Source organism: Bipolaris zeicola, assembly GCF_000523435.1.
Source record: "Bipolaris zeicola 26-R-13 unplaced genomic scaffold scaffold_195, whole genome shotgun sequence".
Classification (NCBI taxonomy): domain Eukaryota; kingdom Fungi; phylum Ascomycota; class Dothideomycetes; order Pleosporales; family Pleosporaceae; genus Bipolaris; species Bipolaris zeicola.
The window spans coordinates 1-25,182 of record NW_006912244.1 but is presented as its reverse complement, the minus strand read 5'-3'; the positions used below and the strand labels follow the sequence as shown (position 1 = coordinate 25,182).

Here is a 25,182-nt window from a genome sequence, read left to right as displayed (position 1 = left end):
TTCGTCATTGGAAGTAAAAACGCTGTATCTCCCATCGACCTTTACCATCTAGAAGGAGCATCCAACCACCCGCCTTCTCCACCACAGCAATCCTAACAAAATATAAACTCGCCTTGAGCCCAACCATCCAAAACCCCCAATAACAACGAAAAGTAAGTCTTCTCCACCTACATCCTACCATCTGAGCCACGCTAACATGTTCCACCCAGTCTCACTATATTAAAAAAATGGCCTTCAAATTCCTTTCGAATAGCACTCTCCGGGGCGAAAAAGCCACCTTTGGAACCACCCTGCGCAGCACCTTTACCCCAGCCACGATCCTGCGCCTCATCCTTCGCCTCTTCCAATTCGTCATGGGTCTCACCGTCATCGGCATGTACGCCGTCGACCTCGACAACGCACGCAAGCAAGGCAAATACGTCGACTCAAAGTGGGTTTGGGCTACCCTCTGCGGTGCCCTCGGTGCCTTTGTCTCCCTCCTCTTCATGATCCCCTTTTTGGGGCGCATGGTGCTATTGTTTGCGGTGGACGTAGTGGTGTTTGTTTGCTACATTGTGGCGTTTGGAATTTTCGGGAATATGTATATCGGGGAGGATGCGGAGGGAAATAAGGGCGTGCAGAGGATGAAGAACGGAGTGTGGGTCCTGCTAACGAATGTGGTGCTTTGGTTTATCTCGGCGGTTGTGGGTGCGGGATTGTTTTGGAGGGCGAGGAAGGCAAGGACGACGCATACCGGACGGGCCCCGCAGCACGTCTAGGTGTCCCCTTTCCTCTCCCCCTCGTGTTGCTCTCTGAGAAGTAGAGGGTGTGGGGAAGGCAGAGAGGCAAAGGGTTGATTTGATTTGACCTTTATACTGACTTTTCTTCTTTCCACGGTTAGCAGCGCGTTCGAGCGTTCCGCATCCGAGATATCGAAGATGCGCCGTTGAGCGATGGGACAAAGACGGTTGCTTGGGGTCCAACAACCGCCTCAATCGAGTCGACAACATCTAGATCGTCCTCTGTTACCGACACTCCAACCCCCACGACCACCATCGACACGACACCCCGCGCCCGACCCATCTCCCGCAGTTTCCTCCCAGTCACAGTCCCCATATCCACCACCTGCTGTCCTTTTTGCTGCCCAAACAACCACAACAACTCCACCACACGTCCCCTATCTCCGTCCTCAGAATCTTGTTCTTCTTGTTCTTCTTTTTCTACGGATCCGGATACCGAAGACGTCAGCTCGACGTCTCCGGCTCCGCCTTCGTATCACACTGATCCTATATCGCCTACTCCCTAAGCACACTAAGCACTGTTTGAGAGATGTTGGAATGAAATGCGGAATAAGGAGATACCTATGATGGAAGAGGAAAGAGGGAAGAGGGGTTGAGTGCTTTGGAAGCCAGTGGTGTTATTGTTACAGTTGGAATACCCCATGTTTTTTGTTAGCTTTTCCTTATCGAACTTGATACCCCCCCTCGTTTTCTTCTACTGTCTGCTGTGAGTTATGTGATGAGTGTTTAGATTGGTAAGGATGTTGGTGTGAAGGGAAGACCCTAGGATGTTGTAGCTATTCAGCTTCTGGATGTTGCTGTGAGGAATGGTATACGTTTTTTTTCAATCCGTGTTACATAAAAGATGTTACTCCCTATGGATGTCATAGCTAGAGGAAACCTACACTCCATCTCGAGCTTCTGGTCTAAGAGAAAAAGCTTCCTCTTTTCCTTATTATAAACATAATGCATCCTAACTTCAACCCGATACACATATCCACAGAGGCAAAGCACTTTCTCATAAAAAGCCTCGTATTCTTCGTGACAGTTAGAGCATACATTGGAATGGGCATTTGGAGCTTTTCTTAGACTAAAAGAATATGAGTCCCTTTCGCACTGTTTTTTAAATTTCGCTTCGGTAACGGGGGAGAACAGGCTTGTTTTCTTTTACATATAGCCTCTTTCTTCTACCCAACGATAGACGAGCCTTAAACTTAAGTAAAAGATTGAGCAAACTACACAGACTCTAGCTAGATATAAATTGTAAGTATGGGATTGAATAATGAGCGATTTGTATAGATGCATAAGAGTAACGTGCTCCAGTGGTGGCGTAGAGCTGTGGAGCAAAGATGTAAAGTATGTTGGAAAGGGGACTTGAAGATATTCAGATCAACGAGTTCACACTATAGAGAGCGACAGTACTTCCCTGGCAAATCGTTAAAAACATTCAAGCTCGGAGATGTGGGCGATTGCGTTCTGATTGGCGTCCAATCAGTAGTAAGACATTACTCATATTTCTAGCTCCAGGCTACCGTCTCATCTACCAGGAAGAAGCAATACTCGATTTCCTGTACAGTTTTCCAACAGCCGTTTAATCATGTATCTCCGAGCCGTTCATGCAGAAACATCCATCACGACTTTGCGGAAGCTTATTCGCAGTAATCCGCTGGGTGTTCTCACCACAGCCATCCCATCAGAGCATCATCCTTTCATCCTATCAAGCCATATTCCATGGATTCTAGATGTACAAGATGAAGATAGCGAGACTGAGCTTGGCACCCTTCGCGGCCATCTTGCTCGGGTCAACCCACAAAGCAAGACAATGATTGACAACCTCGAGGCCGAGTCCAAACCCAACGGCTCTTTTCTGGAAAAAGAAGTTCTCGTCCTCTTTACAGCAGCAGCACATCATTACGTAACACCCAAGTTCTACACAGAGACCAAGCCAGACACAGGCAAAGTGGTACCGACCTGGAACTACGCAGCCGCACAGGTCTACGGCAAAGCAAAAATATTCTTCGATTCAAAGGCCCCAGAAACAGGCGCGTTCCTGACGAAACAGATACATGATCTGTCCGAGCATGCCGAGGCATCCATCATGGGTTTCGACGGCAAGGAAGGCAGGCAAGACGCCTGGAAAGTGAGGGATGCGCCGGAAAGTTACATTGGGTTGCTACAGAAAGCCATTATTGGCATTGAAATCAAGATTGATCGGCTCGAAGGCAAGTTCAAGATGAGCCAAGAGAGTACCAAGGGCGACCGCGAAGGCGTTGTCAAAGGCTTTCTGGCATTGGAGTCGGAGGTTGGCAGTGAGATGGCCAGCCTAGTGAAGGCCAGAGGAGAGTTAAAGGATGCCGAAGCACACAAGTAGTTTAAAGTGGAAAATCAATCAAGGTTTTGCTTCTTTCGGTACTATAAAAGATCAGAAAGCAACAAGACTGTTCGCTAGACCAATTTGCCGGGTCCCACAATAGAGAATGAATATATCGAGCAAATGCTTGCCGGGAATCACATGCGCAGTTCAAAGTCTTAACAAAAGTCTTTTCTTTCTTTCTTATGTTGAGGAGGTTGCTTAAAGCTTCTCATCTCATGTGTATTATTCGTATTTACAAATGTAAAAGATGGCTTGCAAGGCAAGAAAGAATGGCGTTTGCATATACAATCTATCAAGGCCGAATGAGCCGGCGAGATGCGCGCACATCTGGCGATAGGCCGCGCAAGGTCGCCACGAGCTCGTCAGCTGCTGCTTCCAGATTGCTATCCACACAAGGCTCCAGTGCATCTAGAATAAACAGAACGCGAGTTGTCGAATCGCTTATACCAGTTCGCGAGCACTGGCGCCAGTTCCAGCGACGGCAGGTCACTCCTGCATTCGTCACACCACACAACCTCTCCAGCTGGCGGATGCTCTGTAAATTTTCTCGCCAGCTGCAGAGGTCTCGAACGCTTCCTGGCCGGTAGCCCGAATCAACAATGGAAGTCCGCTGTACTTGTCCAAGTCCTCCCCGCCAAAAGGAATCTGGTACTTGACTGAAATCGCATTGTAAATGTCAGTCAGCCGGTTGACGCGCGGTAACCCGCCCTCTGCACGGCGCATCAGGGACTCGAGACTGCACCGCTCTTTCTTTGGCTTAGCCCCAAAACTCTTGTACTATGCTTTCCGCCACGCGGCCATGTGCGGGATCTCAGTGACTGCCTGCTTTTCCAGCACGCCTCGAGCCAACGACTCAGCTTCTTGTAGCAGGGCTTCGCTCCTAGCATCGCTCGCATCATGCGGAATGCCTTTGACGATCACGAGTAGGGCACTTACCCTCTTCTCCCCCTTCGTACTCTCCTGACTTACCTTAACCTCTTCCTCTTTCAAACCGCCTACTCGCAATGGCACTGTAAATAATAGAATAAGGACTTTGGTGTCTAGGAAAGATGGGGGGTTAGGTTTGGAGGATGTAGAGAGGTTAGTCGATCATCGTTTTTGCTTTCTGGCTTGGCGCGAGCGAGATAGCTACAGAGAATACTAAGTTCTACTTCACTACCCTTTATCTTATACGTCTAGAATCTAGAGGATATACTTGGTAAATATAAGGTATAAGAGACGTTATATATATTTTTTTAGATAGCTAAGCTTCTAAGCTACGTAGCCATCTATATAATAACTCTCTCTCTCTCTCTCTACTTAGCTAGAGCAAAACGATGGTGCCTATTAGAATTTAGGGTGGCCCAAGGCGAACACACCGAGGATTCTTAATTTTCCAAAAGGCCGCCTGGAAAACGTAGTTGGGGGGGGGGGGGGGGAATTAACCGGAATACCCATATCCACGACCCTCGGCCCAGTTACTTTTGTAAGGATCGTGAGAGACGACAACGTTGCCGGTTACGGGATCAACGTCGTACCATCCATTAGCAGCTTGCTTGACGCAATTGTTCCACCAGTTTTTACCACTCAACCCATCGGGGCTAATAGAGATGCACTTCAATATGATTAGCAATATTTCTTAATAATTGGGAAAGTTCATGTTCCTTACTCGGCCTTTGCCGTTATCGTAGTTTGCCTATTAAGAATTGTTAACAAGTACACTTGAAAAGTTTTGTTTAGTTGTTTTAGCTTTCACTTACAAGACCCTTGTAGTTGTTGACACAGTTTTGCTGGGTAAGCTGCCAGTCATATTTGAGACTGCGGTCGCTGTCGACGAAGCGGCCGTCAATCTGAACATTGCCCACATAACAATCAAGTTCAATCCAATAGCCAGATTGTATTTCGTCGCCCTTGGGGGCAGCCTGGACCGAAGGCAGCATAGCGAGAGCAGCCGTAAGAAGGATGAAGGAGTACATGGTAGTAGTATGCTTTTTTGGTCAATTCTGTTGAAGATATCGTGATGAATGTTAGAAGAAGGAGCAAAAACGGGCGAAGCTTTATACCTTTCTCACACTTCTTCTTGTGAGAGAACTACCGTACACTTTTTCATTTGCTTAGATTTTTTAATACCGCACGGTAAAAGATTTTTTTCTGTATTATGTGAGGTAGAGTCACACCGTCTTCAGAAAGATAATGTAAGAAGTGACGTCAGTAGCAACGAAAGTACTCATAGTAAGTCGGTGCCAAAAGGAGGACCTAAGTCTATCTGGGTATAACCCTAAACACAAGGACCGATTTGTAGGTCAGCTTGAGGTAAATATCTATACATTTCAGGTTTAGATAGAGCCTTTTGGGGATACTTCAAAGCTGACGAAACGGAAATTACATATCCGCCCTATTATGGATTACTTTGGTCCTCCAAGGTACCTGAGAAATACGAAAAGCATCAGATGTGGAGCCTCGCATAACCGCAAGCAATTTCCGTCTTAGTGTTTCTTACTCTGATTTACTATTGATCGAGCCTTCTTTATTTTTGCCTAGCAGTATAAAAAAAGAGTCACTGTCACTAACTCTTTTGCTGCAGAGCTTGTTCACCAAACAAAACTCACAAACTTCAATTGCTCCACCCTGACAAACTAACCCAAACACCATGCATATCTTTCACCGTTTTCTCATCCTTCTATCCACCATGGCCTTTCTGGCCCAATGCACGCCAATCAACAATCTCATCCCACGAGGAATTTGTTACAGCGGCACATCCGCCAGAGTTGCTCCTCCGGCGCCTCTCCCACCAGTCGATATCAACATCACGTCAAACATCCAAAACGCAAACGACATCACACTCGTTCCTTGGACCGAGGGAACCGGAACTCCAGGCCACAGGTGGCGATGGAGGGCCGCAGGAACGCGCGGAGGTCCCATTGTCGAAATGCAGCTGTACGGCTGGTACGGTGCTCACGTCGAACTGCGCATGACGGCTCCCCGCACCGCAAACAGGCCAGCCATCGCTGTGACTCCGAATGAAAATGTCAATGGTGGTGGATCGGACGGTTGGGGAGAAGTCTTGTGCCTCAACGCTATGAACTTTCAACGTGGAGACATGACTTATGTTCTTCACGTTTCTATTGGTAAGTTCCTTTCTTTCTTTCTTTTTTTGGCAAGGCGATCAAAGTTATACATCTACAAACAGAAAATTAAATATAAATACTAGGAAATATGTACCCGAACCTACGCTGAGGAGTTTCATAAAGTTATCATCCCCCTCTCCCCCATAGGACCACCATGGAAAGCCAAGTTAAAGATATAAGGGGGATAATAATTATCCGTCGCTGCTTAGAAGCAACGCTATTAGTACTTTATAATACTACAAACGTAGTAGTAGAAGAATCCATAGCTCTTGCGTTATACAACTTCATGTGCACCTCTACCTCGCATAATTTTGATATTTTATCGAATCTATAAATGCTTTCTTCCAATTTGCGTAATGTTTGCTTCAAGTTGATGGGTATCCAGATATTATTGATAGTGGTTTTCGTTGGGTTGGGGTGAGGTGTAGTTGGGCGTCGAGCAATGTGATTGGTCAAGGGACAAAATTTAGTGCTTACTTGGCGCAAGAGACTGCAATGATGTTCGCACCTCTTGGAGGCGATCCCAACAGGCTTGACTATAATCTGTTTAATTATTCGTGAGACAGGTAGTGTAAAAAGAGAAGACAGCTTCTCTGGTCATAAGCACATGTTATCAACATCGGTGGATGTACTTACCGGAAAACCAGCTTGCATAATCATACCCCAATTAGGAAATCATGTTGGAAAAACACAAGAAAAAAGTAAACACCATTCACAGTTTCATAAAATCACAAAGCACAGGCAAGAGGCAAGCAGAAATATTGATGACAGAAGTTTATTGGTATCTCGTGTCGATTAAGTCATGCTATTATCATGAAAGTAGCGAGAGACGCAGTGCTCATCGCTTAACCCATAGTGGTATCGTTCTGGATCTGCACTTGGTGTTAGCGTAGGCCCATGAAGTGGAGTAGTCGCCATGGCAGTAAAAAACGTACCGAAGTGAAATGTCGAGCTAGTAGCAAAACACCTTAGATGGATCGCTTGTTGGCCTCGGCAGCGCCATCGTGCTTCTCCTGGTTGATCTTGTCGCTGGCGGCGTTGAGTCCACCAGAGATGCGGTCGCCAATGCTGTCCTGTCCGGGGACGTTGCCCTTGGCCTGCTGCTTGTTGGCCTCCTTGTTGGCCTCAGCAGTGGAGCCCTGGATGCTCTCAGAGACGTAGTTGGCGGCGTTCTTGACAGAGTTGACGGCCTGGCCGACGATGCCCTCGTTGGGAGCGTTGGCGTTGGGAGCAGACATTTTGATTGGAAGGTTGGTTGGGGGGGTTTGGTTTGAGTGTGAGGAAGTAGATGTGAGTGTTGCAAGGTTGATTGTAGTGTAATGAGGGATAGATGGAGGGTGGGTAAGGGTGGTATTTAAGTCAAAGAAGGCGTAGGTGAGAGCAAGCGGCTAGTGAGAGAAGCAAAGCAGTGACGTATGTTTGTTTGGGTTTGGGGGGCCAGGCTACGTCACTGGGCAAGCGCATTGTGGGTGAGGGAAGGCGGGAGGGAGGCTAGCGTCGGTGGGAGCTGAAGGGCCAGACCATGGCAGTGCACGAGTGGGGGCGAGGCCCGCTGGCTGCAGACAGCCCAAAGGGAGCAAATGGCAAAACAGTTGAGGGGTGCTTATTTGGCGAGATGCCACTGTAGATCGTCGAATCTGATGCGAATCGCGTCATGGGGGTTTTGTGGTGCGTGCTAGCGCATTTGCCGTGTACCTGGTTGGCGCCCCGCTGCTGCCCCTCTACTGACGTCACTGCATTCAGCCGCGGCTTTGCATCTGCATCAAACACTGCACTGCCAGCTGCGCTGCAACACAAACAAGCACGCAATCGCCTGCCCCAAAGAGGCCACCTATTCTTGCCTGTCACGCGGACCCCCAGCTCGTCAATTTCCTCCTAGACGCATGCGGCTACCGTGGGTGCACGCCGTGTAGCTGTTGGTATGCAGGGCGCTCTCTACCTTGAGAAGGCGTTGCTTTCCGACCGACACCGACGCGTCCTTTACTCATACTGTGGCTCCTTTGCTGTTTGCATGTGAAAACGCTCCCTGAAACAAGCAATGACCTGCGAATGCACCCACAAGGGACCAACCCAGGAGCCTCAGATCTGTCGACGTCATCTGCGGACCTAATCGAGATCGCTTTTACGTCTTCTTCGGCTTACATACTTGCATACATACAGAGTCTGACTAGTCTGCGGGATATATACAACGCAAACGCATCTTCATCCGCAATGCCACCCGGCCAAGCTTTGTTGCATCGTGCAAATCATGCGTGATTGACGCCACTAGCTTCCATCCCATCCCAGCGTGACCTGGCATCTTCGTAAAGCGGGGGAAGCACTTGTAGTTTGCCGTGTTTGCGCCATCGTATAGGCCACCTTGTACGTCCTGCTAACGCCATGGGGGCTAGCAGCCTTTTGCTTGCCCCTTTTACCTACTCGACCAAGATTTTATCCTCTACATTTCCTGCTGCAACATGTCGCCCCCTCATCACCCTTGGGCTAGATGGTGCTTCGTCTTCTCCGGCAGTCCCGCACTTGGTTGGGCAGAGCTCAGTGGCGGGGGATGAAGGCTCCGTTTCATCTTCGTCACAAGAGCTTACCTCTGTGTAAAGAGTGTCCACAGTACGCTTATTGCATACCCACTCGCCACATCCCTCGATTGAACCTTGGGCTTCAACACCTGCTTGCTCATCCAGGGCTTCGAGTTGTACCCTCTCTACTCCTTTTGGGTTCAACGAGCCTCGGTCATGTCCATTACACTTGATTCTTCCAAATTCTTTGATCAAATAACCCCCGCTTTATCACAATTGAAAATTTGCGGCAATGTGTTGGCAATGTCATCTTGATACTGAAAATTGACACCACTCCTTGGAATCGGCTCCTAGGATCATGCTGCCATATATCTTGGCTTCGCATGTCGTCTTCCTGCCGCCTGATGAATGTCACCTCTCAACCGACTGGCCCAGATAAACTCTGTCGTCCATTCCCTATCCAGTCTATCGTCTCGGCCAAAGGATGGTGCGAACTGCGGGGCGCATGCACGCTCGGGCAACATCGATACTGATTCATCCGACTGCAAAACTGGGCTCAAATACCCCCAATCACTGCACCGATCGACGTGGCCTTGTGACACTCTGCTGCTTTACTCCAAACCCGCAAGCCCCGGATTCAATCCCAAACTTTGCTTTTGGAGCCCAAGCCGACGACCTCGGCTACTACTGCTCTCACGTCCCATATCACATCACCCACATCTGTCGACTCATCTCCGTCACACCACACGGGGGGATCCATGGATTCGATGAATGAGATTAATTGCTACTGTGAGCAGTTTGTCTAAAGCCTCTATAGTACCAAAAAAAGTGTATACAAGAAAGTCTGAAGGAAGGGTAGGAAAGGAATCGTGGCAGCGCCTGGTCCAGCAAGCTCGCTGTCGCTCGTGCATGCTTCCGCCAACTGGGTATCGTAGCTTTAAAGAATGGTACAATGGGGCCGGTGAGCCTTGCGCTTTGGCCGTCCCGTGTGGGTTCTGTTTCTGGGACCACCAGGCCTCGGGGAATCCGGTGGGGCCATGCGCGTTCGTTCGGTCTGGTCTTTGCGGATGATTTGCCTGCAGAGGTCGACAAAGGCCTCGTCGACATTGGCTCTCCTTCGCGCACTGGTTTCGAAATATGGGACGTTCCATTCACGCGATATGGCAAATGCTCGCGGGCGCGGTACAGCACGGTCGTCTTCTAGGTCCGACTTGTTGCCAATAAGAACCATGGGTACGTTGCTGTCTTCCTTGATCCGTCGTATCTGCTCACGTAGCTCGGCAAGCTCCCAAAAGGAAGATTCTGATGTGATGCTGAAGACCAAAAGGAATCCCTGGCCAGTTTTCATGTACAGTTCTCTGCGTCGGTGTAAGTTTTGATGTTTACCCAGTAGGGGTGATAGGAAACTCTACCTCATGGCAGCTGTTACCGTGTTAGTATTGGATCCACGTGAGGTGGGGCTATATATGTAATCACTTACTAAACTGCTCTGTGCCGGCGGTGTCCAAGATCTCGAGAATAACATGACGGCCCTGGGGAGAGTGGGTCAGTGAAGAAATCTGGCTAGTAGTGATTGTGAGTACCCACGTCTACTTCGAGGACCTTTCGGTACGAGTCCTCGATGGTGGGATCATAGCTCTCTATCCACACATTTTGCACAAACTGGGCTGTAGGGAAGTCAGGTCAGCATGTCTGGCAGGCAGGCAGGGTTTGAGGGGGTAGAGTTGAGGCAAGAACGTACCTGTTAGGCAGCTTTTTCCGACTCCACCTGGAGCGCCACCGCCGTCAGTCGAGTTCTAGTTGCTGATCACGTTTTCGCTAGCTTACCGGAACCCAGGACGACTATGTGGTACTCGCGTTGCGACATGCTTCAGAGGAGCTGGAGGGATTGTCGCGAGGTTGGGGAAGAGATTTAGTGGCGAGAGGCAAGCTTTGTTACCCTGTGTGGCGGTGTGCTGCGCGGGTTGTGGTGTGGCACAGATGGAGGAGCTTGTCAAAGGCGCCGCGTTGCTCAGACACGGCGTAGGCGTGTACCAGCGATCTGAGTCGGGGCGGTGCGCGTTGTACTGGGCTGGGAGCCAACCACACTTGTCAGCGCATGTATTGCTAAACCCAGGTGGCGTCCAATCAGACAAAAGCAGCCTCGAATACTCGCGTCAACAAGCCATTGAGGCGACTGGACGGCATGCAGGTGGTCCGGAAAGTTTGTGTAACTCACATGGGCAATGCGCGAGGCTGGGCCTGGATGGGGGGGACAGAGTTTTTTTTTTGCTTCTCTGCAAGTCACGTGCAGGACGGGGGAAGCGGACAGGATAAGGATAGCAACAGAGAGCAGGATAGGCAGGACGGAGCAGCAGCGACAATTGGGGAACAGCGAGGATGATTAGGAAGGAGGGACCAAGGGGACATGGATGCAGCAGAAGCAGACGCAGACGCAGACGCAGCAGGCTGGCTAGGGCTTAGCAGAAGATATGGCGGATAACGTGGTGCGTGGCGGCGTCGGTTGCCAGCGAGGCTGCCGTGCGCTCTCGGCTCTGGGGTGCAGCCCGTCCAGGCCGCGGAACAGCCAGAACAGACACAAAGGGCCGGGGCGAGGTTGTATTGGGGGGCCTGCGGGGTGGGGGTGGTTTGGTGTGGTTTGGTGGGAGAGGATCAAGGGTGGTGATAAGTGAAGCGGCGGTTGGGCGGTTTGGGGTTTGGGGAGAGGCGAGGGGGAAGGGCAGGACAAAAGCAATCCCATCACCATGATAAAGCTGTGGCCGTCAAGCAGCCAGCCGCGAAACCGACCCGGCCTGGCGGGACACAGGCGCCCCGATTGACGGTAGCGTCGTGGGCAGTTGACTCGCTGCCCCATTGACCACACTCAGCACCCAAGACACCCAAGATGCCCCCCCTCCCCCCATCCCATCCCATCCACCCCCGGTCTGCCACGACGGCTTGACACGCCGGCGCCCGTTGCAACGGCTGGGTTGTTATGTCTCTGTATGTGTGTGTATGCTCGGTATGTATGCGTGGGGAGCATGTGTAGATACATGGTTATGTATACACGCACACACATGGACATGTACAACCCACATCCATATCCACATCCACAGGCACAAGCAAAGCAATCATGGTTGGCGAGGCTGCGAACCCAAGGCGGTGCCGGCCCCTGGTGCCAACACGGACTGCGACTCCGAAGCCATAGCGGTGGAGCTCGCGTGGTGCCGCCGCCGCCGGAACAATCGACCTGACGCCGTGGATGCGCTTCTAGCGTCGAAGCCGACAAGGCCCAACCCAGACGCAACACTACACCACTCGCACCATAGTCGACAGTCGCCCAAGGCCATTCCACCCGCTGGTCCCTATGCTCGCCTCCAAATTGACTTTGGCTGCCACCATGACCAGCGCCAACACCAGCACGGGCATCTGCACGACAAATACCCACAGGGGCTACCTGCCGCCGCCGCCGCTGCTGCTGACTGACTGACCGACTTACTGATCGACTGACTGACTGCCATCCTCAACCCGTGAATGATTGATTGATTGATTGAATGGATGCATCCGGAGCAGTCCCCTGCGCACGTGCTTTCCGCACTGATCACGTGATGCCCAAATCGTACCCGTACGCTGACCGCAGCGGTCCCAACCTCGACCAGCTGCGCTGCTACCCCACCATACAATGCGTCTCCATGCTGCCCTCGCCCTCGCAGCATGCCTTGCCCCGGCCGCGGCTGTCTTCGAGGACGAAGCCCATCACATTGACTTCCACTACGCCCTGCTAGGCCTCCCCAAGCATGATGCCACCTTCTTCCAAAAGCCCTACCCTGGCTCAAAGGCCTCGCTGCTCTATTCGCTATCCGATAATAACACCGTCGCCGCAATCAATCCAAAGGACGGTGCTCTAGTATGGCGCCATTCCCTTCCCGCAGCCGCTGACCGTGTCGCCCATCTGCGTGCCGGCAACGAGCAAGACACCGTCATCAGCGCCCTCGGCCAACGCGTCGTCGCATGGAGTGCCTCCGACGGCCGCCTCGTCTGGGAGACTAGCACCCCCTCTGCCCGCGTTGAAGATCTGGAGATACTCGAGCAGGAGGATGGCATGTCAATCGATGCAGCAAAAGACCCTCTCGTCCTGCTGGCCACCGACGCTGGTCTCAGCGTCAAGAGGCTTGATGGAAAGACTGGGCAGGCCAAGTGGACACACGAGGATACAAGGTAGGCAATACCATTGTCTTGTGCCCAAAAAAAAACACCGACTAACTCAATGACAGCGGAGACACGCCATTCCAGCTCTCGACCTCGCCAACCACAATCTACTACATCGCCCTCCACACGCCTGTGCTCGGTGCCTCCAAGCTGCGAATCACCTCGCTGAGCCCCATAACAGGAAAGAAGCTCGACCAGTACACACTAAACTCCGACGCCGAAATATCCTCCCGTGACCGTATCCTGTTTGCAGGAGCCAATACTGCTGCCCCGCTGCTGGTGTGGACCGACAAGGCGAACAAGGTGTTGAAGGTGAACATCATAGGCACAAAGGCCGTGTCTAGCTTTCCGACCCCAGAAAATGTCGCCGTAGAGAGCATCGTGCTTCACGCTCCTAGCCATGTCAACTCTCGCGCCCACTTCCTCGTCGAGTACCAAACCGCCGTTGGTCACCTGGCCGAGGTGTTCCACGTCGACCTAAAGAAGAACACCGTCTCCAAGGCCTATATCCTGCCAGAGCTCAAGATAAAGGGAACCTTTTCCACGAGCACTTCAGACGCAAACGTATACTTTACCAGGATCACAGAAGAGGAAATGATGGTCTTTTCATCCGTCTCAAACGACCTCTTGGGCCGCTGGAGCGTAAAGAGCTCGCCCGCACTTGCCGGTGCCCACCCTGTTCATGCGCAATCTGAGGTTGTCGTACGAGATGCCACTGCAAGCGCTATCAGATCGTCGGTCCTCTATTCCAACGGGCAGTGGGCTCTTCTCCGAAATGACGACTTGGCTTGGACAAGACCAGAGTTTCTCGCACGGACTGTATCTGCGGTATGGGCTGACCTTCCTGAACAAGAGGCCCTAGCGCAAGCGCTTGCAGACGAAAGTCATCGCAACCTAGTCTCGGCTTACATGCACCGCGTACAAAGACACATTCAAGACTTGAAGCATTTTCCAGCTTGGGTGCAGGGACTACCCCAGCGACTCCTCGGTAGCGTCATTGGGCAGACCAAAGAGACGACAATCGGTGAAATCCAGCAAGACACATTTGGGTTCCACAAACTCGTTGTTGTTGCCACTGATACAGGACGTCTTGCTGCACTTGATGTTGGCTCGCGGGGCAAGATTATGTGGAATGTTGATCTTGGCAAACTCGCACCTATCAACGACTTTCAACATCCTCGCCTCAAGGCCCATAGCGGCTATGTCCAAGTCAAGGATGCTGTGTCCGAGAAGTCATTGGTCATCAACTCTACCACAGGTAGCCTTGTTTCGCCTGCGAATGTGAAGCTTGAAACTCCGTTGGTCTCTGAGGGACAAACCCTTGTAGCATTCACGTTTGTAGATGGAACACTCAGAGGCTATCTACAGAATCAGCCCAGCTCTGAGCCAGTGTGGAGCTTCCGTCCTGCTGGGGAGGAGCGGATCGTCAACTATGTCGCTCGACCTGTCAAAGACCCCGTTGCCTCTATCGGTAAGGTGCTCGGCGACCGAAGGGTGCTGTACAAATACCTCAACCCCAACCTAGTTTTGGTCACGACAGTTGTTGAATCGACACGGTCTGCGTCCGTTTACTTGCTCGACTCTGCCTCGGGACAGTTGTTGCATACCGTGTCGCATAATGGCGTCGACACTTCTCGGCCCATTCCGGCCACCATCTCGGAGAATTGGTTCACATATGCGCTGACCATTGATGCGGGTTCGGATTCGGCTTCACGTGGTCACCAGCTTATTGTCTCTGATCTTTACGAGTCCCCGCTCCCCGACGACAGAGGTCCACTTGGCGCCTCCTCCAACTCGTCGACAGTACAGCCTTTGGATGCACCCGGCGATGCTGTGCGACCTTGGGTCGTATCCCAAAGCTACCAAGTACCAGCTGAAATCTCGCACATGACCGTGACACAAACCAAGCAGGGAATTACTAGCCGCGAGCTCCTCGTCACCGTCCCCTCCATCAACTCCATCATGGGCATTCCTCGCTCAGTCATCGATCCTCGCCGACCTATTGGTCGCGACCCTACTGCGCAAGAGCAATCCGAGGGTCTAGTCAAGTACGCACCTCTTATCAACTTTGACCCCAAGTGGCACCTTACCCACAAGTACGAGGTGATTGGAATCAAGGAGATTATCACCAGTGAAAGCGGACTTGAAAGTACCAGTCTGGTGTTTGCATATGGCCACGACATCTTCGGAACAAGGGTTGCGCCTAGTTTTGCGTTTGATGTGCTCGGCAAGGGATTCAACAAGATTTCCATGTTGTTGACTGTGGTGGGATTGTTTGTTGGTGTCTTGTTCGTTGCACCTTTGGTGAGTAATCCTTTTTCTGTGTATACATGATGGTGGCGGTTTGCTAACAGAGTTTTGTAGGTGAGGAGAAAGCAGATTAACACTCTGTGGACGATATGAGGAAAGCATGCAGGCGAGCTTTGGAAATAGTGTAATGTTGGAATCGTATTTAGAGGCTTGATCTCCACATAGAATATGGAGCAGTCAGTCCACCTACTGTGGATGATAGAGTCATGATGAGTCAGGTAAGACCTGACAAACGTAGTATCTAGGCAAGCGCATTTAGGGCACTTGGTAAAAAGTCTTTAAGCCACAGGGTATGTAGACTCAGTGCAAGACCTGGTGTAAAAAAGAAATCACATCCAAAACCTGCGGTTTTTCCAGTCAACAATCCAATTGCAACTCGCTGCTAACTTGGTGAATATATAACGGCAATCCCCTGTATCCCTCTCCCAAACATCTCTCTCTAGTCCACACTGTTAACAAAAACCCTCAACCCCTTACTCTCCAAACTCGTAATGGGAATAAAAAAATCATGTCCGACCTCGACTTCTTTCACACTACTCTCAAACAATTCGTACTTGAACCGGCGAAACATCATGCCGAGGACTAGATACATCTCCGTCCACGCGAGCGTAACACCCAGACACGCTCTCGTGCCGCGACCAAAGGATACCATGAAGCGATCCAAGGGCAAGCCATCGGGGGTACGCGGATCGCCGAGCCAGCGCTCGGGGATGAAAACGGTGGAGTCCGGGAAGATGGATGGATCGTGGGAGGAATCGGAGATTGTCATTGACTATTTCTTCATATTAGTATCCAAAAAAAAAACTCCTCTCCAGAAAAAATCCCAGAATCCGACATGCGATTGGGAAGAGGGAAGGAAGAAAGGAGCACGTACAACACAAGTATTGGCGGGGATAACCCAATCTTTATAATGCAGAGGAGTCTTGTGCGTCCTTGGATTTCTGGCCGAAAGGCCGTACGACAAGCGTATCGCCTCCATAACCACGGCTTTGAGATACGGCATTTTCTCCAGCACGCTTAGCTCCAAATCGTTCTTGTTGGGAAATGCGGCGACAAGATCGGTATGGAGGCGCTGGTAGATATGTGGTGTGTTGATGATGTGGAAGGTTGCTACGGCGAGTGAAAAAGCGGTTGTTTCGACGCCGCCGCCGAGAATGACTTGGGCTTCTTCGGCGAGGCGCCGGTGGGATTTATCAGATGAGGGTAGTTTGGAGTCGAGGATTTCTTGGAAGATTGTTTTTTTGGCGTCGTTGGATTTGAGGTCTTCACCGCGGAGGGTGCGGGCGATTAGGGCGCGGTGGTCCTGTTTAACCACCCGGAGGAGTTAGTGCGTGTGTGTGTGTGTGTGTGTGTGTGTGTGTGGGCATGTATGTAAGGTCTTGGACTAGGTTTGCTGGAGCGGGGAATTGGGGAAGGGGGATGTCTCCGAGGAGCTAGGGGGGTACAAGGATGTGTATGTGCCGCGTACCTGCTGGAATTTTAGAATGGGTTTTGCGGCGGGCTGCAGCCACCCGGTGATGTAGTCAGGGATAGCGTCCATGATCTGTGTAAAGGGCCCTGGTTAGTGTATGCCATGTCGTGTCGTCAGTGAGTGGGGACCGGGGGGTCCCACAAGGGATTGCCACATGGATATCATCAGTAATCTAAACATAGAGACATACAGGAAGAATCATGGGGAATTGTGTAGCGAGATGGCCCATGCCGGCAATCTTGGTAAAGGCGTCGTGGAAAGATTCGAATTCAGGATTCTTGAGGTGGTTGTAGTTGAAGCCGAAAAAATAGTCCATGATGATATCGCCAGTCAGGGCGGGAAAGGCATGGGTGAGGTTGAGCGGCTCTGCACGCTCCTCAAACTCTTGCATGCGATGAGCAAGCGTGTCGACATGGCGGTAGATGATGTGGACAAAGTCGATAATGGAACGACGTGAGAACCTACAAAGAAGTGTCAGTTGAACGTTCTCCTCAGTAATAGATTCATGTCATGTTATCCAGCGAGGAACATATGCACGACATACATGGGGGCCAATGCGGCACGTCGTCGCTTATGTGCTTCGGCGTTTACCGTGGCGAGTACACCGTCGGCGACGCCAAATCGCTTGTCCCATCCCTCCTTGTCGAGATGGACGTTCTTGGGATAGAAGTGGTCGAAGAATCGTGAGTCTCGGATATGCAGCTCGTCAGGTGTTACTCGAATAATGGGACCTGCCAGGCTCGGGTTAGTCAAGCGAGCCAACGACAGTCGCATGTAGCAAGTCGATGCGGGGGAGGCCAAGTGTTGGTGGCCAAAGTCGCGGCGTACCGTATTGGTCGTGGAGTTTGGATATCTGCTTCGAGTATTGTCCTTTGAGAACTATCTCGTAGTAGCCCTCGTAGAAGCTCGTGACAGCCGCGATCTTAGGCCCGGGAAACTTGGCTAGCGGATGGAGATGGAGGCGATAAAAGGCACGTGCGATCAAATAGACAAGGTACCCAGCGAAGCAAAGGAGCGGTACCGAAGGGAGCACTCGCTCGGTGTCTGTGTTAGTCTGGGATGGCATAGCGGGCTGGCTGCTAGGGCCAAGGGACAACCAGGTTGAAGCATGTGTCGGGACAGGAACGAACGGGCAGAGGACAGGATATTGGGGTCTTTTTGACGACTCCTATGTACGCTGTGCTACGGGGCTATGACCGTGCAGAGCAGGCAAGTGGGTACACGGCATGCATGGGGGGTGGATGGGGTCCATTTTCAGACGGGTGAGCTGACGGATGGAAGCTCACTCTGGCAGGAGGAAGACGAGAGGGGACAGATAGTGATATATGGATCATCGGTGGGTGGGCCAAACGCCCTGCGGCGTGAGACAAGAAGGGACAGAAGAATACATATAATCAATAGGTGGCCAACCGCCCCGCATCGTAAGACGGAGCCTGTGCAGGCTAAAAGCTGGGATGCAGCGGCGTTGGTGGAGTAAGTAGTTATTAGCGGGCGGTGGGTTGGACAGGGGGTGGGCAGGGAGCAATGGCCCTGGATGCCACGAGACGCCAATGCACGCCTCCCACACATTGTGAGCAGCAACATGGCTGTGGTTGGATCCCAAATGCGGGCGCATGGCACGGCGGATAGCACGACGGATCCCCTTGCTGTGGCCTAGGCGCGCTGCGTCTAGTTGGTCGTATAAGGCCGCTCGCCGTCCAAGACTTGGGTTGAATTAAGTTCGGTAGTCCAGCACATCATACTACTATTACTACCTGGTCTGAGGATACACGACATGTCGGCTGCCCCCACCAGCGCGAGCGGGCCGCAACAGGCATCCCCACCAGCAACATCATCATCATCACAACCACAGCCCCCACAACAGCAACAACCAGCCACTACTACTACTACTACTACTACCACCGCCACCACAGCACCACAGGCCGATGTCGGTAACCTCCAGCCAGTCCTCCACCTCGATGTAGACACAGCCGCCAACAGCGACGACGACTCTGCATTTGACGCCGAATCCTCCGCCTCCACATCGCTCGCCTCGACTATCCTCAACTACGAATACACAAATGGCCGCCGCTACCACGGCTACCGCTCAGGCGCCTACATCCTGCCCAACGACGAGCAAGAGCAAGACCGGCTCGACCTGCAGCACCACGTGTTCCTGCTCATCCTCCAAGGCAAGCTCTACGACGCCCCCATTTCACCCTCGCCCCAGCGCGTCCTCGACATTGGCACCGGAACCGGCATCTGGGCCATTGACTTTGCCGACGAGTTCCCCGGCGCCGAAGTAATCGGGACAGACCTCAGTCCCATCCAGCCAACATGGGTCCCGCCCAACGTCAAGTTTTACATTGACGATGCAGAGTCCGAGTGGGTCTATAGCCCCGCCGAGGCTTTTGACTATATCCACTGCCGTAACATGTCGGGTGCCATCTCTGACTGGGATAAGTTTGTCCACCAGACGTTTACACATACTAAACCGGGAGGCTGGGTCGAGTTCCAGGAGCCGCTAGCCCAGGCTGATTGCGATGATGGTACCATAGACATGGCAAAGGATTTCTTGCAGTGGCAGACGCTATGTCATGATGCCGCTGCTACGTGGGGGAGAGATATCCGTGCGGGCATAGGCATCAAGCAGCAAATGTTAAATGCGGGATTCGTTGATGTTCACGAGAAGATTGTCAAGGTAAGTTGTCTGTTGTTTGTTTCTTCTTCTTTGGTCACTTCCCCCATTGTGCATGATGCTGAATACACTTCGAATTTAGATCCCACTCGGCCCCTGGCCCAAGGACCCGCGCATGAAGGAAATTGGCCGCTATCAGCGTGAACACATGTCCATGGGCGTAGAGCCTTATACCTTGGGCCTCTTGGGCAAAGTAGCGGGCTGGACCGAAGAGGAGTGCCGTGTCATGATTGCCCGTGTCGTATCCGACGTTAGGAGAAGGGACGTACATATGTACATTAAATTCTACTTTGTCCACGGTCGCAAACCCGACTATACTGGAGCTAGTTGAGTCAGAGCCATGGAAAAGTGGCCGGAGTTGCTGCTATCTTTTCTTTCTTGTTGAGCGAACAAGACGGCGGTTGGCATGGTATGGTGTTATGAAAAAGAGCGTGAGTGTTAACGAGTTTTACATTTCTATGCGACCATAACTAGCGCATTTTGATATCTATGCAGCCGCATGCTTGAGGCTGCAACGAATAAAGCTTTACATCTTCACATCCGTCTCTTGACCCTCATCAGCGCCCTCTCGACGACATTTCTGCCCAGCTGCGGGATACTCTGAATCCCACCGCCCTCACCCCACTCATCCGCTCCCTGTACGTTGTCGTCCTGGGTTTCCACCGCAACAGGGACCACTCTGACTTCGTACTGCCTTGGCGGATCTCTCAGCCCTGGCCATATATCGAGGGGCAGAAAATCTCCCTGAGCCAGGGTAAACTGTTCTCTTGCGCGCTCATCTTCCAAACGCAGTTTATCCAGCTCTTTTTGCGCCTCTTCCGCCTTGCGCTTGGCCTTTTCATGCCGTCTCCGTCGCGATGATATCTCGACCAGGAGCTCGGCATATGCCAGGTCAAACCGTTCGTAGAATTCCCGTTGATTCTCCCATTCGTCGATACCGTTGAGCAGGTTGGGACGAGTGTCTTGGAGCCACGAGACGTGGAAGGCGCGCGACATGGCAATGTGCCGTTTGACCTCGTTTGTAATGTGTGATATCATTTGCAGTATGCTTGACAGAGCCGACGCCTCGCTGCGGAGGTGGTTGACATGGTTCTCAATCTGGCTGAGCAGGAACGTCATTTCCGAGCCTCGCTCTTGGATTTCAGCCACCACATCGTCGACTTGGCGGGCGTCCTTTTGCAAGACATTAAGCATGTCGCGCCGTTCTTCCTCGCTCATGGGCTCGGGAGGTGCTGCTCCATCGTCAGCAGAGTGCACCGGCGCATCGCCCGTGGCTTGTGTGGCAGCAGCAGATCCACCCTCGGTGTGTCGCAAGGCTGTAATGCACAGATCATAGTGCTGAACCAGGGACTGGAAGGCCTGAGCAGCCTCTTTGGCGTGTCCTTCGAGATTGTGGTATAGGCTCGGTATTGGGCTCGGGGTCGATACGGTGGCAGGCGTCATGGGAACATTGTCGATGGACGAGTAGAGATTATCGAGCGAGGTATCAAAGGCATCGCAGCTCTCGTCGAGCGTAGCATGTGCCTCGTTGTACCGGTCTATGCAGGCGCGCAGGGTACTCTCGAGGTTGGAGACAGTGGCGCTGTCGATGAAGTCGTAGAGGTGCTTCTGAGGGGTTCCATGAGGCTGCAGAACGGCTTCGATGGGTGTCTCGCGCAAGACGGCAAGGGTAGAGTTGAGGCCGGCAAAGGATGTGTCGACGTGATGTAGTATCTGCTTGAACTCAGTCTGCACTTCAGCCTCTACTACGTCAATACCGCGGCGCACAGCTTCCAAGGCATCGACCTGCTGCTCTACTATGTTACGGATCGAAGTGTTCTTGGCCGCGAGGACGGCATTCTCCTCGAGCAGCTCGCGTGCGGTGCTGACAATATCGGTAGCACGCCATAGGACTGTCTGAGTGTTTAATGCGCGCTTAGCAGCAACAAAATGGGTTACGAGATGCTCGAGGGTGAGGGAGTGGTTGTTGTCATGGTCCAAGGATGCTCTCGAGGCGGCGCTGCTAGTTGGAGACGCAGGAGATTGGGGAGAAGCCATGGCGATGTCATCAAGCGAAAGCGCAGGGCATTTCTGGCAGTCTTCAGGCTATGGCAAATACAAGGTCACGGCGATGCTTTTTGTCGCCAAACATTATGACCAGGCTGGGAGGCATCCGAAGAGAGATGGAAGCGAGGATGGATGATGACCGTGGTACGCTCGGGCTAGTATGGAGTACAAGGCAAGCTCTCAACCAGGGTCCAATTGCGGAGAGATGCACAAGGCCCGCATAGCCCGCCCACCTTAAGGCTGACGCGACGGCGACGACAGAACCCACAAGCAGCATGGAGAAGCGTCGGAGCAGAGCAGAGAGGACAGTCTGCGCGACATTCGGACTTGGATGTCTGCGCCCGCATGGCCCCCCGGCATGTGCTGACCATGCTTTCTGGCCCGGGTGGCCAAGTGGAATTGCGTGCTTCGAAGATGTTATCCACAACTGACATTGCGCCATTGCGCCATGGTCGCTTCGCCGCTGCTTTCCCCAACGACGCCTTCAATCAAATCCCTACGCCCGCCTCGTACTACACCCCTTCGCAGCTGGCCGACACTATCTTTTCGCAAGCTACTCTCTACTTCGACACGAATCCACTGTTCTTGCGCCCGCATATCCGTCGCATTCTGTGCGCGCAGAGCCTCTCTCTCTCTCTCTCTGGTAGCATCCATCCGGGTCATCATCAAACCTCCACCTTAGCTCGCACGCGATATTACCCCAGAATCTCGACAGCCCGCTGCATCCCCTGCACGACGTATGAATTGCGCATCCTAGAGGGCCAGTGCCCTTGTCCAAACACTAGGGGAAGCAACAGTGCAGCCCCCCAGCCGATACTTGCTGTAGCTGCTTAAAGCCTTTGGCCTCTCGAGCACGCAACCATGGCGCCCAATGCCACCCATGCCACTGAGACAGTCACCGAACATAGTCCGCTACAATCCTCAACTACAAGTCCCAAGCAGAGACGCCTTTCATGGCGAAACCTAGCCCATTCTCCTGACGACTTCTCCGCAAAGCCCTCTGTCCTCCCTCACGCCGCTTTAATGCACGGCCACGACCACGAAGGCCTCTCAGAGCGGACCAGGCACTTGCACGCCAACCCCGAAGACTCCGAAGAGGCCCAGGCAAACAAGTCCAAGAAGATTGAAAAGATGATCACGCCATATCTCGCACAGCACATTCCACACCAATACAACCCGCTGGGTGCCAATGGTGGCGGACAGGACGAGCGCCCACCCACTGCAAACACAAAGTTTTGCTACCGCCACAGACCAGACCTGCTCTGCCGACGCCAGGCAGACGAGCCTTCCATGGAACAACTGCAGGACGTAAGTATCCTCTTGTCGTTGCCAACCCGCTTGCTGACTTGGACAGGAACTCGGCAGAGAATCTCAAGGCGATCAGCAGAGCATCGCCAACGTATGGTCGCTCTTTTCTGCCGCCCCTTCTCGGCACCGCAACCTCATGCTCCAAGGCATCCTCGCCCAGTGTTGCTTCCCACAGCTCTCCTTCATCTCCTCCTCAGTCCGCAACCTTATCAAGATTGACTTTCTCGGCGCCCTCCCCACCGAACTGGGCTTCAAGATTCTGTGTTACCTTGATACAACCTCACTATGCAAAGCAGCTCAAGTCAACCGAAGGTGGAGACAACTGGCCGACGACGACGTTGTCTGGCATAGGATGTGTGAACAGCACATTGACAGAAAGTGCACAAAGTGCGGTTGGGGACTTCCACTGCTAGACCAACGTCGCTTGCGGCAAGAAAAGAGACGGATACAACTTCGGGCTTCAGGCCGAGGACTGAATGAATGGTCGCCCAATACCACGCCTCAGCCCGATTCCTTTGTACCCCCCAATTCGCTTTCTCACCAACTTTCTGACGTTCCTGGCTCCCCCACAGCCGTCAAGCGGTCTGTACCAGACGATTCATCCTCTCCAGAAGCCTCAAGCAAGCGACAATGCGTCAACGCTGCGCCAGGCCAAGACCAACTTACATCCTCTTTCGATCATCCCAAGAAACGTCCGTGGAAGGACATCTACAAGGACCGCTACAAGGTTGGCAGCAACTGGAAATACGGTCGTTACTCAACACGCATACTAAAAGGACACACCAATGGCGTCATGTGCTTACAGTTTGACGACGAAGTTCTCATTACTGGCTCCTATGATGCGACTGTCAAAGTGTGGGATGTCAAGACTGGTCAGGTGATACGCACACTCACTGGCCACTCTCAAGGCATCCGGTGTCTGCAGTTTGAAGACAGCAAACTCATTACTGGAAGTCTGGACAACACCATCAAGATATGGAACTGGCGGACAGGTGCACTAATCAAAACCCTAAACGCCCACAGCCAGGGCGTCATCGGCCTCCACATGGCCGGCAAGCTCCTAGCATCCGGATCCTCAGACAACACAATCGTAGTACACGACTTCACCCAAATGAAACGCACCACCCTCGTCGGCCACACCGACTGGGTCAACTCTGTCAAAATCGACCTTCCCTCCCGCACCCTCCTCTCCGCCTCCGACGACATGACGGTCAAACTCTGGGACCTCGACACGCACCGCTGCATCCGCACCTACGAAGGCCACGTCGGCCAAGTCCAACAAGTTCTTCCCTTACCCCTCGCCTTTGAAATCGACGAAAACGACTTCATCGCAAACGCAAACAACGACAGCTCGGACACCGCCTCTCTCTGCTCCGACATGCCCAACTCCCTTCCCTTACCCCTCCCTTCATCCTCGTCCAACACCTCTTCTTCATCCCAAACACCCACCGACGACTCCCTCTTCTTCCCAGACGACCCCACCCGTCCTGCCCCTCCCTCATACATGCTCACCGGCTCCCTCGACGGCACCATCCGCCTCTGGCACGTCCCTTCTGGCCGCTGCGTGCACCGCTTCTTCGGTCATGTAGAGGGCATCTGGTCGCTTGCTGCGGATTCGCTGCGCTTGGTGAGTGGGGCCGAGGATAAGACGATTAAGATTTGGGACCCGAGAACGGGCAAGCATGAGAGGACGCTTACGGGGCATACGGGACCGATTACTTGTGTCGGGTTGAGCGATGAGTGTGTAGTTAGTGGGAGTGAGGATGGCACGGTTAGGATACATTGTTTTGTTGGGGATGCGGGGGCTTCATGATGGAATTTGATGGTTTTTTGTTGCGTTTAGCCAGCGTTTTTTTCTTCTCCTCGTTTTAATAGGGTATGGGTTTCGGGATATCTGTTTAACGACTTATGGATGTATCTAAGGGAAAGCAATTGGCGCGGTTCAGGATTAAATACCCCTTCCCAAAATAAGCGAAAAACGTATCATGGTTATATCTAACTTTTTCCTTTTTCTTTCTCAAATGAAAGATTTCGTTTCAGGGCAAAAGAAAAAAAGGAAATGTGCAGTATATATCTCATGGCGGTGATTGTGGTGAATTTTTTGCGTGCTTGGAGTAGGTTGTCGCAAAAAGGCAAAAGGGTCCAAAAAAAAAGGTTGAGAATTCTTGAAATAATGTAGGCTGCTGAGATTTGTCCCCAAGGTTTTGAGATTTGTCCCCAAGATGAGATTTGTCCCCAACGCTAGCTATATCTTCACTAGTGCCAAGTATATTACAGTATTCTATTCTTTTAGGCATAGGCACTTGTGAAGGGGGCTGCACTTAATCACGCATATTGCTAGACCTATTGCCTACTAACACCGTCGTTTCTTACGTGGGCCAAGGCTTTCCCAAGCTTTGGAAGCTGCCACTGCTGCAGCACGCTTAGGCC

At 52.2% G+C, this 25,182-nt stretch overlaps 10 protein-coding genes across 10 annotated transcripts; 6 read left to right on the top strand and 4 right to left on the bottom strand.

Moving 5' to 3' along the window:
• Window positions 1-227: 227 nt before the first annotated feature.
• COCCADRAFT_105790 (uncharacterized protein) lies at window positions 228-758 on the top strand (the record flags this gene model as incomplete). The annotated part of the gene is made up of 1 exon (XM_007717778.1): window positions 228-758. The coding sequence occupies one exon, from the start codon at window positions 228-230 to the stop codon at window positions 756-758; it is 531 nt and encodes a 176-aa protein (XP_007715968.1).
• Window positions 759-2,355: 1,597 nt separating this feature from the next.
• COCCADRAFT_39942 (uncharacterized protein) lies at window positions 2,356-3,129 on the top strand (the record flags this gene model as incomplete). The annotated part of the gene is made up of 1 exon (XM_007717777.1): window positions 2,356-3,129. One exon carries the CDS (start codon window positions 2,356-2,358, stop codon window positions 3,127-3,129), a length of 774 nt encoding a protein of 257 aa, XP_007715967.1.
• Window positions 3,130-4,552: 1,423 nt separating this feature from the next.
• COCCADRAFT_39941 (uncharacterized protein) lies at window positions 4,553-5,051 on the bottom strand (the record flags this gene model as incomplete). Its single annotated transcript, XM_007717776.1, has 3 exons — window positions 4,553-4,726; window positions 4,781-4,807; window positions 4,872-5,051. 3 exons carry the CDS (start codon window positions 5,049-5,051, stop codon window positions 4,553-4,555), a joined length of 381 nt encoding a protein of 126 aa, XP_007715966.1.
• Window positions 5,052-5,800: 749 nt separating this feature from the next.
• Window positions 5,801-6,348, top strand: COCCADRAFT_8107 (uncharacterized protein; the record flags this gene model as incomplete). Its single annotated transcript, XM_007717771.1, has 2 exons — window positions 5,801-6,239; window positions 6,323-6,348. The coding sequence occupies 2 exons, from the start codon at window positions 5,801-5,803 to the stop codon at window positions 6,346-6,348; spliced, it is 465 nt and encodes a 154-aa protein (XP_007715961.1).
• An 859-nt stretch (window positions 6,349-7,207) lies between these two features.
• Window positions 7,208-10,619, bottom strand: COCCADRAFT_39940 (uncharacterized protein; the record flags this gene model as incomplete). The annotated part of the gene is made up of 6 exons (XM_007717775.1): window positions 7,208-7,627; window positions 8,822-8,823; window positions 9,761-10,110; window positions 10,229-10,284; window positions 10,340-10,419; window positions 10,580-10,619. The coding sequence occupies 6 exons, from the start codon at window positions 10,617-10,619 to the stop codon at window positions 7,208-7,210; spliced, it is 948 nt and encodes a 315-aa protein (XP_007715965.1).
• A 1,794-nt stretch (window positions 10,620-12,413) lies between these two features.
• On the top strand, window positions 12,414-15,343 carry COCCADRAFT_8104 (uncharacterized protein; the record flags this gene model as incomplete). The annotated part of the gene is made up of 3 exons (XM_007717770.1): window positions 12,414-12,949; window positions 13,006-15,244; window positions 15,305-15,343. 3 exons carry the CDS (start codon window positions 12,414-12,416, stop codon window positions 15,341-15,343), a joined length of 2,814 nt encoding a protein of 937 aa, XP_007715960.1.
• Window positions 15,344-15,689: 346 nt separating this feature from the next.
• Window positions 15,690-17,787, bottom strand: COCCADRAFT_8103 (uncharacterized protein; the record flags this gene model as incomplete). The annotated part of the gene is made up of 6 exons (XM_007717769.1): window positions 15,690-16,022; window positions 16,125-16,553; window positions 16,719-16,793; window positions 16,912-17,182; window positions 17,266-17,452; window positions 17,550-17,787. 6 exons carry the CDS (start codon window positions 17,785-17,787, stop codon window positions 15,690-15,692), a joined length of 1,533 nt encoding a protein of 510 aa, XP_007715959.1.
• A 708-nt stretch (window positions 17,788-18,495) lies between these two features.
• COCCADRAFT_105788 (uncharacterized protein) lies at window positions 18,496-19,729 on the top strand (the record flags this gene model as incomplete). Its single annotated transcript, XM_007717774.1, has 2 exons — window positions 18,496-19,401; window positions 19,481-19,729. 2 exons carry the CDS (start codon window positions 18,496-18,498, stop codon window positions 19,727-19,729), a joined length of 1,155 nt encoding a protein of 384 aa, XP_007715964.1.
• A 203-nt stretch (window positions 19,730-19,932) lies between these two features.
• On the bottom strand, window positions 19,933-21,435 carry COCCADRAFT_8101 (uncharacterized protein; the record flags this gene model as incomplete). Its single annotated transcript, XM_007717768.1, has 1 exon — window positions 19,933-21,435. The coding sequence occupies one exon, from the start codon at window positions 21,433-21,435 to the stop codon at window positions 19,933-19,935; it is 1,503 nt and encodes a 500-aa protein (XP_007715958.1).
• A 1,032-nt stretch (window positions 21,436-22,467) lies between these two features.
• COCCADRAFT_105771 (uncharacterized protein) lies at window positions 22,468-24,565 on the top strand (the record flags this gene model as incomplete). Its single annotated transcript, XM_007717773.1, has 2 exons — window positions 22,468-22,752; window positions 22,799-24,565. 2 exons carry the CDS (start codon window positions 22,468-22,470, stop codon window positions 24,563-24,565), a joined length of 2,052 nt encoding a protein of 683 aa, XP_007715963.1.
• Window positions 24,566-25,182: the final 617 nt, after the last annotated feature.